General features: G+C 46.9%; 1 protein-coding gene and 1 long non-coding RNA gene across 2 annotated transcripts in view; both read right to left on the bottom strand.

Moving 5' to 3' along the window:
* The window catches only part of LOC125945739 (uncharacterized), a 9,254-nt gene extending 9,174 nt beyond the window's left edge, over positions 1-80 (bottom strand). The window contains exon 1 of the mRNA XM_049668005.1: positions 6-80. Coding sequence (XP_049523962.1) covers positions 6-80 — 75 coding nt within the window. The remainder of the gene's footprint in view (positions 1-5) is intronic.
* Positions 81-2,601: 2,521 nt separating this feature from the next.
* LOC119452518 (uncharacterized) lies at positions 2,602-8,264 on the bottom strand. Its single transcript, XR_005191988.2, has 3 exons — positions 8,049-8,264; positions 6,806-6,909; positions 2,602-4,687 (listed from the first exon to the last, which is right to left on the bottom strand). It is a non-coding gene; the product is annotated as an uncharacterized LOC119452518 (long non-coding RNA).
* Positions 8,265-17,210: the final 8,946 nt, after the last annotated feature.

Here is a 17,210-nt window from a genome sequence, read left to right as displayed (position 1 = left end):
CGCACCTCCTGGCGGCCTGCCGCCGCGCCGTTCCGGCATTGCGCGCGCGCGCGGGCGCCCGCGGAAACCAGCCCGCCCATGGGCGACCCGCGCGAATAGACCGCGCGGCTCGGGCGCTCGCCAAAAACCGCCCATCCTGAAGTGCCGCTCACATGAGCAGTAGCTTCCTCAGATTTTTCAAGGCAGCGCCTGAAAAAACTGCTCTCAATCGTCCACCCGGATGCCAGAGTGGCAAATGGCAACGGTCCCAGGCCACTTCCAGAGTGTGGCCTTACCAGGAGGGAACGCGCAACGTTGCTTCGACTGCGCACGGGCTGTGTCTGGACGGCGGCGCGGCTGCACGCCAAGGGACGCTCCACATCACCGGCCAGCGAAAGTTGTGGCGACCCCTAGACCCTCGAGCACCTTCTCTGTGCTTGCCCAGCGCTGGCACAGGACCGCTCAAGGGTCATCACTGCCTACAGACAACAAGGTCTACCTGCTGCGACAACCAGCGACCTCCTGTTCCCGGCGCCTCCCCACCTCCGAGCTCTCCATAGCCTTTTGGAGTTTGTGAAACTAAACGGAATCTCCGCCCATCGCTAAGCACTCATCCCTAGCAGGCCACCGCCTCCATCACCAGCCTCCTCCATGATCGGATGAGACTCTTGCTGCTTCTCCTTCTCTTCCCTTGCTTTCAACATCTTTATCTCCTTTTTCCCTTCCCCTGACGCTGCGCCGTGCTCCCTATTGGGCAGCAGAAATAAGCGTCACTTTCTTCAATAAAATCACTACTACTACTCCACGGCGCAGAACGCGCGTTTGCTCCCCGACGTGCGTTCGCTCCCCGTGAAAGCGCGCGTCCCTCGCCCCCTTTCACTCGCACATACAGCGTCCGGAGCGCGGCGACGATTTCATCACCGTTGACGTCATACGCTACCTCACGGCGACGGCGACGCCGAGGGCAGAAATCCGCTTTGGAGTGACCATATAATTTCTATCGCAATAAAATGTGTGCTTCTAGGCATGCTCGCGATTCTCGCTGCGTGCTGACGCAATGCAGTGACTATGCGTTCGTCCAGAAACTCATAAATTTTTGCGACAACGATTTCATCAATGTTTTGCCTGAGCGTCGTGCTGGCCTCGGCTGAACTCGATCAATATTATTTGTAGTTCAGAAGTAACCCTTCTACTTGGCCTGACAAACACATCTAAAAAAAGATTGCACTCTTTAGAGAAGCCTGCCATGTCATGGAATCGGTCTTCAAATTCCCTGTTGAGGTTGAGGTTATTGAGCCACGCACGGAAATCATCCATTCAATCCTGATCTGAATTTCCCAGCGTCTTTATATCCGCAAAATAGTCGAGCGTTCTCTGCCTTACTTGACGTTCCCAATTTGCTGGGCTGAGGTACGCGTCAGAACAAGACAGGCGCCCTCAGTCAGTCAGCACATCAGCAGCAGACGAAATTGACCTGTCCACTAGGTGGACTTTACAGAACCCCCCCTCCCCCTTCAATTTTGGCTTGAATGCAAGAATGTCGTCAATAATTGTAATGACTTTGTTCCTGCCTTCAAGCTTAATGTCATGCAGAAACACAAGGAAAAATTCACTTTGCATATGACAGCTCGACGACTTCTTAGCTTTCATGAATGCGTCGCTTCGTGTGCGGTGTGCCCGAGCGAAGTTTCCCCTTAGATGTGACAGATAGCCCCACCGCTTCATCCAGGTCAGTAAGACAACGCGCGACAGCGCAGTGGCGGTGGCGCTGAAGCACAAGAGGACGCACCACGTGTGCCCAATCGCAGAACTCCGCGGTTTCCATGCGACCTGCGGGCAGCCTGTTTGAGACATCTGGTACTAAGTCAGATTTAGCCTAACTAGGCAGTTCTAACGATTTTAAGCATCTGTCTTTCTTACAATGTAGGCTAGTCGTTTCCCCGACGGGAGAAAGAAAATTCGTCAGAGACACTGAAGACTGCTTACGTGTGGGAATGCAAAAGCATTATAGTTCTCCTGGTGAATGTTTTTTTTTCCGCGCGTTCCTTTTCCGCGCAAGCTCTCACCTGCGTTCTAACTGCCAGGTGACTAACAACAATCCTGGATTACTTGGTTGCATTCGACAGGTTACTAATCGAAACTCAAGTTCAAGGAGCACCACCGCACCGGTTCCTTCCTGCTCGGAGTTCCAGGAACTAGCTCTATGGGCCTATTTCAACGCCGGGTCTGAATTCGGCAATTCTCCAAACTTTCTTGGTGTGCCCGTCTTATCCAGGTGTAAACCAGACGTGTTCTTATGAGTTGGATACACCCATCACCTCGGTACTGGCGGAGCTGGTTGCACTCCGCGATGACCTGACCGCTCTGTTACCAATCGCAAAGGTGCAACTCGGCTGCAAAACGACGAGGAGGCCAAGTAGACAAGCTGTCACGCTCCGCTCATTCGGCATGGTAGCGGAGCGAGGGATGCGGTCTTCGTTCCGCTGCCGGTAGAAGAGTTGTGCCCAAGCGCAATACCGTTCCCGCTGATCGATTGTGTGGTATTTGCTAGTATATGCCGGTCTGCGCGGAGCGGACCGCAAGCGTTCAGCTAAAACATTCTCACACCTCAACCCTATAAACCATAAACATTGCCTGGATGTCCATTAGATATTTCAGTTGGACATTCAATACCTCTATTAGAGGTTCAAATAGATCTAGTTTACGTAAAATCTACGTAGGTGGTACTGTCAAAAGTCCTCTTTTTTTACGTCGAAAAGATGTTATATGGATGTAATTGCTGGACATTTGTTACATTGTTTGGATATTAGTTTTGAGCCGAAATACGTTATAAATACGTGCCCAAGATGTAATTTTATACATTCCCCAGCATGTGCGGCAATCGTGTAGTGTCTTTTTCACCTGATAGAAAAATGATACCAGCCTTCAAACATTGGTTCCACAGCAAAACTTTATTTTAGAACAAACATTACACATAATAAAGTAATCTTTCATAGAAAAATACAACTAAAATAAACTCACGTGTATATCCTCAAAGAGTATCTCAAGCTTTTATTCAGGATATGTTTAACAAAATGAAAGCTATGTTGAACAGCAAAAATGAGACCTATATCATACAGAATCTTAGGATATTGTTGCTTAGAAAATATAGAACTAAACCAGAGCAATAAATCCCTAAATCATGCCCTTGCAAAGTATACCACAAGCTCTCGCTGAGGAATCCTTGTTATACCATACACAAAACGCAGCTAAGACAATATTGCATAAAAAAATACTAAGATGAACAGAGAGACCTGAAATGTCGAAGCGATGAATAGCATGAACTTTAACAAGAGTTCCTTTGAACACGCAACTCTTACATCTGGCAGCATAAAGCTCAATATTTTCTCAGATATATTTGTGACCTTGTCAAAATGCAGACAATTCATGTGCAAGTAAAACAATAAAATCAATAGATGTGCAAGTAAAATCTGCGAAATGTGACTAGAAAGTTGGTCGAAGCAAAATCCACAAAACCTGACTAGAAATACACAAACTACAAACTTCCAGGAGTGATGCACACATCTTCTGGGAGTAAAACATTAAACGCAATGCATGGTCCTTGTGATATCTGCAGAATGTGAGTAGAAATAAACAAATAAGTACAATCTTCTTTATATATTAGAATGAAATGAAAATTTAAAAATAATATTGTGCTGTCCAAATTTATGCTGTTATTTATGAAAGCTGTTTTGGCAATGATGACATCAATGGCAGCAGCAAGCTGGGCACTTGATATAGGAAACAGCACAAAGGTGCCAAGAGTGGTAGAAAAAACATTTGAGCAGAGTAACCAGTTGGGCTTGTTGGTTGAACATCGTAGAAGGCCATGGCACGAAACCGACGAAGACAGGAGAGGCACACAAAGAACAGACACAGCACTGACTTTCAGAAAGCTGATTCTTGTTGAAAGTCAGCACTGTGTCTGTGTTCCTTGTCTTTGTTGGTTCCGCACTGTAGCCTTCTATGAAGAAAAAAAAAGCATGTTGACCCACATCTACTCTACAGAAACAGTAACACAACTCTACAATATGTGTACATACTGACTTAGAAGTCTATGTGAAGACCCACTGTATGGATAAGTTATGCAATAGAGGTATTGGTTGAACTTAAGACATGTATATCATTTACAAAGTATACACTTGGCACAGCAGTGGAGTACATGGCACATTCCAGACGTGGTCAAGCAGTTGACAATATTGGAGCACTTGGTAAAATGCGGAGACGCAATGGGCACTTGGTATACTGCATAAACGGAGAGCACTCGGCACAGCAGCGGAGCACATAACACAGTACTGGAGCACTTGGAGACTTGGTAATGCACTTCGCAAATGGAGACGCCATGGGACACTTTATATACTGGAGAAGTGGAGAGCGCATGGCAGAGTGGCGGAGCACATAATAGTACTAGAGCATTTGGCACATTGGTGACATCATAAAGCACTTGGCAGTTTTGGACAACTCGGCACACTGGATCTAGACGCCACGGGTGATGGGTGAAAGTACAGCAGGCCTAGGAGACCATGTCAGACATGTCCGGGCTATTCAGTGGCACAGCGCTGAAGAAAGCAAGGTCACACTGGCAGCTAGATGCCGCGGGTGATAGGTAAAGGTACAACAGGCCGAGGGAACCATGTCACACATATCCGGGCTGTTCAGTGGCACAGTCCTGCAGAAAGCATGGTCACGCAAGGTCAAAGAGTTTAACATAAAATGCCGAGAGCTAATAACTTTTAACACAGGCTGTGGTGAGAAAAAAATCATATACCATTTTTAGATATTACGTATGTGTTCAAAAATATCGATACTTTAGGCTAAGATTTGCACTCAATAAATTTTCTACTATATTCTTTGCACGTAAACTTGAAGCGTAGGGAAAAATTAAAGGGGGCTAAGGATCGTGCAGTAAGCTGTGGAATAGAGGAGTTTAGTGTGATGGCATAGAAAGATCGCTTCGGTGTATATGCCAAGGTACGTTATATTTCAGTTTGCCAAGATGACTGCTGAAGATTATGTGAAGTGATAAGTTTAAATATTAGTAAGGTGTACGGTGTGGATTCATTTAGAGCAACAATGATGCTAAAGATCATTAGGATAAATATTTGTCTAGCAGTGAACTTACAGGTACGAGATTTCTGGCTTTATATTTTTTGCTTTAAATGGAGGTTGCAGACATAACCCTAAAAGAACTCGTAAGTATCGTAGTGTTCTAAATAATATACTGCATAGCTTTTGTATCAACCAGCCTCCCAAAAACCAAAACTGGTTCTAGAAAACATATATACTGCATTATTCAGGGTGGTCTGTAGCTTGCCAGAGTAGTTTTTTTTTTGTTCAAAATCCGGTATCAAGTCAGTGGTATCGTATCAGTACTTACATACACCGAGTGTTTCAATTTAGCTGCACAAATTTTTTTAAATTGCCTGTGGCACATAGCACAATTATAATCCTTGATCTAACCTACTCGATGAGGCGGCCATTACTTTCGCAAGAAATACGCCTAATTGAATAGTTAACATAATTATTCTAATAAACCTTTTATTTGTTTTACAGCACATCTCTCAATCTACGAATTACAGCCGCTGAGTTCGCAAGGCGTATGCACTTGCAACGAATTCTCAGGACTGAACCAGTCTTGAGATATTAATTTTCAAAGTGTCCTACGAAATGCATGGGCGTTCCAGTAAACTTTTAAAGGAAAATGCTGTTTTATGCATTGAAGCAAAGTTAACTAGAATGCCCATGCATTTCGTAGCACACTTTGAAAATTAATATGGCACATTGCAGACGTGGTCAAGCATTTCACAATATTGGAGCACTTGGTAAAATGGAGACGCAAAGGGGCACTTGGTATACTGCAGAAACGGAGAGCACTCGGCACAGCGGCGGAGCACCTAACACAGTACTGGAGCACTTGGTGACTTGGACCACAGACCACCGTGAATAATGCACTGTACAGGTTATCTAGAACCAGTCTTGGTTTTTGGGAGGCTGGTTGACACAAAACCTATGCAGTATATTATTTAGGACACCACGATGCTTACGAGTTCTTTTTTTAGGGTTTAAATGTGCACAACCTCCATCTAAAGCAGAAAATACAAAGCCAGAAATCTCGTACCTCTCAGTTCACTGCTAGACAAATATTTATTCTAATGATTTTTAGCATCATTGTTGCTCTAAATGAATCCACACCGTACAGCTTGCTAATATTTCAACTTATCACTTCACGTAATCTTCTATAGTCATCTTGCCAAACTGAAATATAACGTACCTTGGAATATATAGTGAAGCGATCTTTCTATGTCATTACACTAAACTTGTCCATTCTCCAGCTTACTGCACGATACTTAGCCCCCTTTAAATTTTTCCCTACGCTTCAAGTTTACGGTGAAAGAATATAGTAAATAGGTGCTTCAAATGCACGGCTACACTCGACAGTGCCTAGTGTAAATGATAATAAGTGTACGTTTTGCTAAGAAGCTCACACAGTTATTTTGTTATAACTAGAAAAAATTACTGTTACCCAATTGTATCAATGATGTTTACTACCTACCTGCCTACCTAATTGTATGACAGTTGCTTCCTCTTCAATACAGGAGAGCTCGAGTGTGAGCCTCACTCATGCTATGTTGCTCAGTTAGAAAAAAATACCCCACTGCTGCTGCAGTGAACATGCAGAAAGGCTCGTTTTTTCCAATCTGCTTTCGTATCCTAGGAGTGCTTTTCATAGCTGGTTTCAAATTTGAAATATGTTTAAACCATTGCGAAACATATAAAAACACGTTACCTTGGCAATGGCAGTTCTGTGCCTGGCAGAAGCGTGACGCAGCCACTCCCAAATGGCTGTTTCTACAGCAAACTCGCTGGTCTCATGGCCAGTCTGGACGGCACCTATGTTAAATAAAGATTTTTTCATTATATGAAAAAAAAGCATTCCAAATTAAACATATTTATTTATTGACACAGTAAGCAAATAACTACATCTCGAACTTCCTCACAGCAAAACTATTTTATCACCTCAACAACTCAGCCAACAAAAAGATCACAAAAAATTTTGGCGGTGCTCCAAATGCTCTGATGTATACAATGTGCAAAATACGCATGCTGCCACTCCAACCACGTTCCACCTACATATGCTCTTGTCATTATCAAACAGCAGATGCAAAACACGTAGCAGGTAAATTTGAAGTGGAAGCGTGCTCTAATTTCCTTTAAATTTATCAATGAAATTTAAGCTAGTTTAAGGCTACACATACACATACCTCGACAGCCCCACGGGGGGTCTTCAGAAATGTTTTAGCATCTTTTGCAAGATTCCGGAAACACCCCTGTGCTCTAGAGACCTGTGGGTAATGTTACATTGTAGAGCCCACTTTGCAAGCGAAGCTGCGAAATTTTAGATGCTAGTGCTTTGGCTTCCTGCCCGTTCTGCGGTTTCCTGCACGTCAGCGTTAAATACATCGGAAAACCGTTCTTCTGAATCCTCACCGGCTTCGGATAGACACGAGTCACTGAAAACCTCCGCATTACGATCTGAACAATCTGAACTGCTTACTGTCCAATCTGGGCCGGTATTTTGTAGCGATGCCTTATGCTTTATTTACTGGTCTTATCATCCACCACTCACGACGGCTGATACCGTTGATAACGTGAGCGGACCGTCGCTCTGACCACTGACCAAGCGCGAAGAGGCATTAGCATCGGAAAGGCATCGCTACAAAATACCAGCCCTGAACAATGGCCTGTAGCCGCGCTACTGCTAACAGGCGTTGCGCTTACTGCATTGAAGCTAGGATACTCGCTTGAGGAGTAGCTCACTTGCGGTTCACTTTTGGGCACGCTACTGCTAGCCCGTCGCGAACGCTTACTGAGCTGCCGGTGGCCAGCCTGTCGCCTGCCTCGACAGGCTGGCCAAGCGCTTCAAACAATTCGGCAACCTCGCGGCGTGCTCTGCTCTTAACATCTCTCAACATAGTGCTCATAATCAATACACATAAGCATGCTGGCTACGCTAACAAAAGTTTACTTACCGTTACGAGACAAAGGGCTGCTGTTCCCACCGGAGCTCACATCGCGCCTTCTGTGCCGCCGCTTTCGATGGTGCGATAAACAGACGTTCAAAGCTTGCGGTTCGTACGACTTTCTGATCGGTGGGCACTCTGGAGGACGCCAGTGACGATCACGCAGCCCCAACCCCAACAGCACTTCAAAAAACTAATGCAAACACGCGACTTCAAGCTCACTCCGGCTCCTAGAAGAATGATGCAATCACAACGCAATGAATACGCCGCCAAAGCAGGCAGAATGAAAACCCGAGACGTTGCGCCAGACTGCTTCTTGCCAATTCCTCTTTAAAATTGCTACTATATTTACGTTATTATTTTATAATATTAAGTGCTATAATATGTAACAATAATTATACAAAAACGCAACGTTCACAAGGTTTTATCTTTAAAGTATAAACAAAAGGCCATTGATAACTGTAGGCGCCATTTGGTTAAGGACAATTTTCAGGATTGAGGCGCGAAATTTGAAATTTTACGTTCATTTGCTAGAAAAAGTTATTTCTTAGAAACAAGCAATTAACACAATACTAATACCGATTGCTATACCTACATGTGCACCAACCAAAAATTATCGAATTGGGGTAGGCAAGAGATAAAGGCGAACTTTGGACGCAATGATTTATAGCGCGTCAAAACAAAAAGATTGCAATTATGTAATATTGTTTATATTTCAGGGAACTGTCACTTCTTGAGATTATTTAAACAATACAAAAGCAACAGAATAAACAATACAACCATATTAAAATAGTGCATGAGATATTAAAATAATAAAATAAAATAGCACAGCAATTATATAATTGAGATTTAGACAATGTCGTGTGCAATATTACGAGGCTGCGCGGGGAATATACTTACATTGTGGAGTGGATTGCAGATAAGCCTTGAAGGTCAATGATATTTATTAACACGACAGCGTTAAGGGCCCCGTGTCGCAGAAAATGCGGCGTTGGCGTCGGCGTCCGTGGCGGAGAAAATGATCCCGAGCCACCCCGACCGCGCAGGCCCTCCGTGTGGCGCAAGGTGTTAGTGAACAAAAAATTGCATTTCTCACAGTAAAATCCGTCAGAAAAACCACAGCCTACAGCCATGGTGGCATCGGATTGCAATTTGAATGTACGAGAAAACAATTCTGTTACGAGGAAACGCAAACACAAACCTCTTTTCCAGCATTTCTACCATACCAACAGTGGTGCGCTCGGGTAGTTTACTTGCGAAAATACTATCCAGATGTCGCTCGCATCCTCGACAAGGTCAAATTGGGACTTAGCCTGCCTAATGCGTTTTGGACACTTGGGCGCATCGGGGCAATAGCAAACAATTACTAAAATAATTAAAAAGGTCCTAGGGCCTTCACATTTTAATATAAGACGACTTATATTGCCCCTGTAAGAACGTCTTCTCAGCAAACCATTTCTGTTTAAAAGTGAAGCCCACTTTAAGGGGATTGGTGTAAGTTTGGTCTTTTAAGCTGGATTTCCAACATTCTGTGTTGCAGTGAAGCCTAGTCATAAAGAAAAATGCGATGCTAACGGGGCCCGATAACTCTATCGCGTTCCACTCTTAACGGCGAAGCTTAAGCGACCTCCATATTTTTTGCTGCCCGAGATTTCAATGTAGTTCTTAATTACTCAAACATCTCACTCATTCATAGCACTTCCTAATGTCGGGGTAAATCTATCGGTAATGTCATATCCCTAACTTGGGGTGAGTTAAATAATAATAATAATAATAATAATAATAATAATAATAATAATAATAATAACCCAATAATAACAATAACACTACACACCACGTAAGTGCATACATACATACATTCATACATACATCCTGCACGCCTTCGAAACGTAGGAGGTATGGTTCAAGTGCTACGTGTACCAATTATTTTATGGTGCCTGAATGATATCCTATGTACATCCATAGTACGTTATCTGGTAGTCTAACATTCATGTAGATAGTACATCTTATAGACATCCATGCATTTCCTAATAAAAAAGGTACGTACTCGAGACGTAATATGTACGTCACCTCAAGACGTTGACGTTTGGATCAATTATAGACGTTGAAGAGAGGTTCGTGGTTCACAGGGAAAGGGCCGCTAAGTGGCATTAAACTGAACATTAACGCTGTTTATTTTGTACAGTCATGACGTGGCGTCAGCTCCTCCCCATTGGCTGTGCCGTCAGGTGCCCAACGACGCACGCACTAGCCCACACGTTCAGGTCAGCTAGATGGCTGCGGTGTGACGTGTGCAGTGACGCACGCACTAGGCACACCTTTAGTCGACCAGAACCCTGGAGCCTAATCGCGTCGGGAAAGCGAGCTTGTCTCACACCACGGAGGCCTGGGTTCGATGGCCACCCAGACCGAAATTTACCTAATTTTCTTTAAGGGCAAAAACGTAAACTTGTAAGCAACAACGCCACGGTCAGCAAGAGAGGCGCAGGGTGCTTCGCAGAGAAACGTTCCCTTGAAAAGCGCCAAGAAACATTCGACAGTCCTTTAAGTGTGCGAAGGCCCTTTAATATTGCGGCTTCTTGAAGAAACATGCTTTGCTGTTTTGCATCTCATTCAGCGCGTCTCTGGCCGTACATTATTTGCTTAACGGCCGCAAAGCAAGCGGTGCATCAATATTTTATTAAAGAACGTACCAAGATCGCGCAATAAACCGCCCTGCGATCTACAGCAAAGCTTCCAAGTAAACATCTGCTGCCAAGACCTTTTATCAAGGCTATTTAGTCATCCGACGGGTTCCGAAATGTGGCACTACATCTCGCTGAGCAAGAATCTGCGCTCGCGGTTCGCGTAGCATTGGCTCTGTTGCACCGAACTATTGAACATAGTATAGTGACAGCAATGGAATAGAAAACGGTTGGAATAGCTTTCCGTCATAGCGCCCCTGTTGCGAATAAAGAAGAAGGTGCGCAGAGCACGCCCAGCGACTACGGGCGCTGCTCGCTAAATTGCTACCAGATGACAAACGAGTCAGACGTCCGACTCCGGGTTTAATCCACATCGCTGTTTGCTACATACACAAGTTAGTTCCGAACCCCGCCCTGTCGTCTGGCCCTCGCGCTCCCGCAATGAAGCAACTCCGCTTCAAGCGCGGCTTCGGCCGTAGGGCCATCACCGCGCAATAGAAGATGCGCTCACGGATGCAGACCTGGAGGCAGACCTGACCACAGCTTTCGAATATGAACAAAAGGTTAGCTTCACCAAGACAAGCGTGCGCATCGGTACCGAGCCACGTCCACCGATTCTTGCTGGTGCTATCGCGCAACTTGCCTCGCCACCATACCTAGCTGTCCCTTCCGCTGCGCCCGAAGTATCGCCCGCGGCGTCGTTCGCCTAGCGCTTGCATGTAGGCTCCCTACGTTCTCCCGCGTTGCCCTGGCACAGCTGCACATGCCGAGCTTTTCTGGGGAGCGACGCTACTGGCAAGGCTTTTGGGACCGCTACCAGGCAAGCATTCACGGCAATGACTGCTATCGAAGATAGACAAACTTAAATATCTGCTGACGTACCTGTCGGGTCAGCTAAGACAGCAATTCAGGGTATCCGCCTCGCCGAGGCAAACTACGATGTCGCCATCAAGGTGCTGTCTGACCAGTTCGGCGGCCGCGACATGCTGGTCGATTACCATCTCGACCACCTACTCGCAATAGCACCCACTCGCAGTTCAACAGATCTCGACAAGCTTCTAAATCTCCAAGGCGAGATCTTGCTCCGCGCCAGCGCACTGGGGGGCCTTGGCGTTTCACCAGATGAGTATGCTGCCGTTCTGCGACGCGTCATCATGAAGGCCTTACCACCTGACCTTGGTATCATCTACCGGCAGCGGCTGAAGGAGGCTTCTTCGTCGAACCACGATGACGCAGCAGCGGTTAAAGAAGACAAGTCCCAGCAAGTAAAACATCTGATGACCTTCCTACAAATTGATGTCGAGGCGAGGGAGGAACGAGCTCTCGACCAAGCCAGCTCATCTGCAAGCCAGCGGCATCATCCACGTTAATCGCGACCACTGGAGCTAAACCCGCCCTCTGCAGCGGCTATATCAACTGAAGTAAGATCACCGTACACGCGACCCTGCCTCCTGCGCAACTCGTCGGGCCATACAGTTCAGGAATGCTCCATGTCGCTCACTTCAGAAGAAAAGCGCAGGAAGCAACAGACACGCAAGCGTTGCTTCCGCTGCGCCAAGCGCAACCGCGTCGCTAGTGAGGGTGTGTTGCAATTCTGGCCAGCATCGGAGACTGTCTACGTAGACAGCTAAGGAGACAGCCAAGACAGCTTCGAGGCCATGTAATGGAACGCGTTTCGAACCATCTGGATGACGTACGGAAGACGCGTCTGCGACGAGACGCCACCTCGCGGCGACAAGAGAAAGTTGAGAAAAGCACGCATTATTTCTGTATTTTAAGTCCTTGCGCCAGCGAACCTGTGAAAAACACGATGTGGCTTACATTAAGGGCGTAGGAAAGCACGTCTACGTTGTCTTGTGCGCAGACGACCTTCCTGTCGGCTTTCCAAGCATCCTGCTCAGCCGCCGTCTTGTTTGGACAGGAAAGCAGCCTGCATCGTTTCTGTCTTCGATGCTGTCTTCGCGAAGCTGTATACTTTGACGCCTTCGTGAGAATTGACGGTACTTAGGATGGCCGCTGTCCACTTACCCGTCTACTTTGCAGTCTTAGACGAGTATTGGAACACAGCCTGAATGTCGAAGCGCCAGGAATTTGCGATGTGCCCATTCTGCTGGACAACACTTCACGTCGCTGTGCAACGTCTGTACTACAAGTCAATACCAATCACAGCGTCTGGGCAACGCGTCCGTGCAACGAACAAGCGGAGTGGGGTTCATTAACACACCGCCTCAAGCGACATTCGTGTCTGCGAGTGGTACTGGGCTCATGCCCGTATTCCTACAGATGGGCAGAGCTTGGGCTGTCAGACCAACAAAGTCCATTTTGCTGCGTTTCTTGCTAGACACGGGCAGTCAGCGCACTTTTGTTCACAGGGACGTTGCTCGAGCACTTCATTGCCCGGTTCAAGGCGTTGAGCGCCCCACCCTATTCACCTTCGGAAAAACGCATCGCCCTGTGACCCTGACATGTAACCGAGTGTCCGTCACACTCCGGAGCCAGCACAATACGAACGAGACCACTATAGATGTCCTCAAAGTACCGGAAATCTCTGCGGTAACCAGTCCACCAGCGGATGTCGCGATCATCACCATGATGTGAAACCTTGGTCTTGTTCTCTCTGATGCACGCTCCGAGGCAAACACTTTCCGGGAGGACCAGATCGGCATCCTGATAGGCTCCGACTCATATTGGGACGTTGTAACCGGCCAGGTATCTTGATTATAACGTCAAGTTACTGCAGTGGAAACCCGTTTTGGATGGACGGTCCAGGGAATCCTCCACTTCTTCTCCCAAGATTCAACTGTAGAAAGCACGTCTCTGGTCTTTGGTACTGGAGAGCCACCCAGAGACGACGTGCCGACGAAGTCTCCTAAAGCCAAGAAATTTCCACGTCCTACAAGACTGTTCAAGCGTAACAGACGAGGCTCCAGGACATTTCCAACGATGTTTTCACGTACTCCGGGCAGTAATTCAACGACGAGTAAAAGCATGACAATGCGCAACTACGCCAAGACGCAAGTGTACAAGTGCCGCCCTTCCAGAATGAACGCTGGCGCACAGCGGTCCAGCGAAGATCATCACAAGCGGATACACACCTACTGCATGAAGGCTACGTCAAGCCGCAAGGGCGTCTGCAATGGAAGGCCACTGCCGATGCAGCAACGAGTCGAACAACGAATGACGACAAGCCAGCATCAGATACATTACGATGCCCAAGACAGCGGAAGGGGCTCGTATTTGGAACTCGCAGAGCAAAGCCTACCTCAGGCAACTTCAGGACCTGACGCTGATCGTTATCATTCTAGCCAACACAAACGTTGCTTCTCAAATCATCACCTTGATCGATCACCAAGTCACCATCTGTATTGCTGTTCAGGTTGTCACGTGAACTGCTGTCATCAGTTGAACAGCCGCTGAATGTGTTAGCTCAGCAATCCGTGGCTAGCGTCCAGTGTTTGCGCTTCGGCGTGCAATAATGTACTTGCTGCTTCTGCGCTCTGCATACGAGGCGACACCGAAGCTACCACCACGACTTCAAGTTGGAGCCGTCGTCCTAAGGCACGACGGCGATTCGCCCCCTATCCTGTGGAAGCGGGCCTGGTGACGCGCATATGTGACGTCATTCCTATTTTATAACAGCGCCCTTCATTATAATTGCACCATTAAGGGGACGCTAGCACAAACGCGTTAGAAACGGCCCCTAAGGGGCAGAGGCCACAGCGTCTACGCAGCCGTTACACATGCCGGAACGTCCTGCCGACGCCATCACATGACGGTGGAAGCGGGCTTCAACGCGTTTCGAACGCGCTGCCCAAGGCGGTGACAAGTCGAGGAGCGAACTAAGGCGGAGAGGCCACAGCGCTTCCTTGCGTTCGCGACGGCGTGTAGCTTCGTGGCTGCCGTCCGGCTCCGTGATAAGGCGTCCCGTCCAAAAAGTTGACTTTCTGGAAGGCGGCGACCTTTAGAAATTTTGTCGGCCGTGGGAGTGTGTTGCAAATAAAAAAGAACATGCGCCGAGCAAGCGCAGCGGCCACAGGCGCTGCTCGCTCAGTTGCTACCAGATAACGAACGAGTCAGACGACCGGGCCCGGGTGCAATCCCCGTCGCTGTTTGCTACAGCCCCTGGTGCGTGCCGGTGTAGCACAGCGTATATTGCAGCCGCAAACTCCACCAATGTCGGTGCAAGCGCACATATAACAAAACCTCCAATTTTATTTGACTGCTGCCAGTATTCAAGGAAAACAGTGCGAGATATCCACAGAATGTGAAAATGTGACCTTCTTAAATGTTACTGCGTTTATAGCATAAACTTGGCCACAGCTGCACGCTCACCAGGTAACGCGTCTGTGATCGACGCCATGAGCTTGAGGGGCAGCTTGTCGAGCCTGTTTCCTTCGTCCGCCGAACTTCGAATCGCTTTCTGAAGAGTCTTGAGCACATGGCGCTCATCCGACAGCAGTGAGGCCACGAGGGCGTCGTCCTCTTTTTTCTGCTCGATGGCGCGGGAAGCTTGGCTGGCGTTACGCAGCTGGTGTAGCATGGAACGAACCCGCTCATGGCCACCGTCCGATCCGTCCTGCTGGCGTAGCTCGTGGATGGTCGTCACAAACACGACGGGCTCCCTGCGCATAGATGACGGTGTAACGTACCAATGGAAACATCAATATATGCCTACGAGATAGACAAACGGATATTTCAGCGTGAACAAGTTACGGCAGTCAGAGCCTACAATTGACGTTGCCTACTATTATTTTGCTATACTGATACTAACGCAGGTTAATGTAGCGCAAGATAACTTCGTTAGCTTGATACGCAACGCTAGCGTTAGGATATGCTGCACTGCATGGCGCAAACTAGTCTCTTAGAGCAGCGAAACCGAGCAGAACGTTCACGCCAACATCATGAGCAGCAGCCTATATCTGTGTCCACTGCACGACGAAGGCCTCTGCCTGCGATCTCCAATTACCCCTGTCTTGCGCTAGCTGATTCCAACTGACACCTGCAAATTTTCTAAGTTCATCACCCCACCTAGTTTTCTGCCATCCTCGAGTGCGCTTCCCTTCTCTTGGTATCCTATCTGCAACTATAATGGTGCACCGGTTATCCATCCTACAGATTACATGACCTGCCCAGCTCCATTTTTCTCTCTTAATGTCAATAAGAATATCGTCTACCCCCGTTCGGTCTCCGATCCACACCGTTCTCCCTTTTTCGTTCCATCGCTCTTTGTGCGGTCCTTAACATGTTCTCGAGCTTTTTTGTTAGCCTCCAATTTCTGCCCCATACGTTAGCACCAGCAGAATGCAATGATTTTACACTTTTTCTTTCAACGACAGTGGTTAGCTCCCAGTCAGGATTTCGCAATGCCTGCTGTATGCACTCCAACCAAGTTTCTGTAAATTTCCTTCTCATGATCAGGGTCCCCTGTGAGTAACTGGCCTAGATAAACGTACTCCTTTGCAGACTCTAGAGGCGGACTGGCGACCCTGAATTCTCGTTCTCTTGCCAGGCTATTTAACATTAACTTGGTCTTCCGCAGATACACCTTCAATCCCACTCTTACATTTTCTCGGTTAAGGTTCTCAATCATTTGTCTTAATTTGTCCCCATATTTCTTAATAGAACAATGCTATCTGCAAATTAGAGGTTGCTGAGATATTCTCCGTTGATCCTCCCTCCTAAGCCTTCCCAGTCTAAGAGCCTGAATGCTTCTTCTAAACATGGAGTGAATAGCATTGAATAGATTGTATCTCCTTGCCTGACTCCTTTCTTGATAGGTAACTTTCTACTTTTCTTGTGCAGAACCAAGATAGCTGTGGAATCTTTGTAGCTATTTGCCTAGATTTCACGTATGCTTCCTGTGCTCCTTGATTACGCAATGCCTCTGACTTGTGGTATCTCTACTGAGTCAAATGCGTTTTCATAATCAATGAAAGCCGTATAGAGAGGTTCATTGTACTCCGCAGATTTCATGAGTACTTGTTTGATGGCATGAATATGATCCATCGTAGAATGTCCCTTCCTGAAGCCAGCCTGTTATCTTGGTTGACTGCAGTCTAGTGTTGCCTTGATTCTATTGCCAATTATCCTGGTGAATAGTTTATACAATACTGAAACCAAGCTAATCGGTCGGTAATTCTTCAGTTCTCTAACGTCTCCCTTCTTATGGATTAGTAAAATGTAGGCGTTCTTGCAGCTTTCTGGGATACTTGGAGTCGTGAGGCATTTCGCATAAAGGGCTGCAAGCTTTTCAAGCATAATATCTCCTCCATGTTTGATTAAAGTGACTGTTATTCCATCTTCTCCAGCAGCTTTCCCCTGCTCATGTCTTGCAATGCCTTGTAACTTCATCGCTAGTTATACAAGGAGCCTCTTTATCCTGTTCATCACTACTTCGAATGAAAGTAGCTTGGTTGCTCTGGGAACTGTACAGGTCAGTATAGAATTCTTGTGCTGCTTTTACTATGTCATCGAAATTGCTGACTAT

Source organism: Dermacentor silvarum, chromosome 5, assembly GCF_013339745.2.
Source record: "Dermacentor silvarum isolate Dsil-2018 chromosome 5, BIME_Dsil_1.4, whole genome shotgun sequence".
NCBI lineage: Eukaryota > Metazoa > Arthropoda > Arachnida > Ixodida > Ixodidae > Dermacentor > Dermacentor silvarum.
This window is presented reverse-complemented; position numbering and strand designations above follow the sequence as displayed.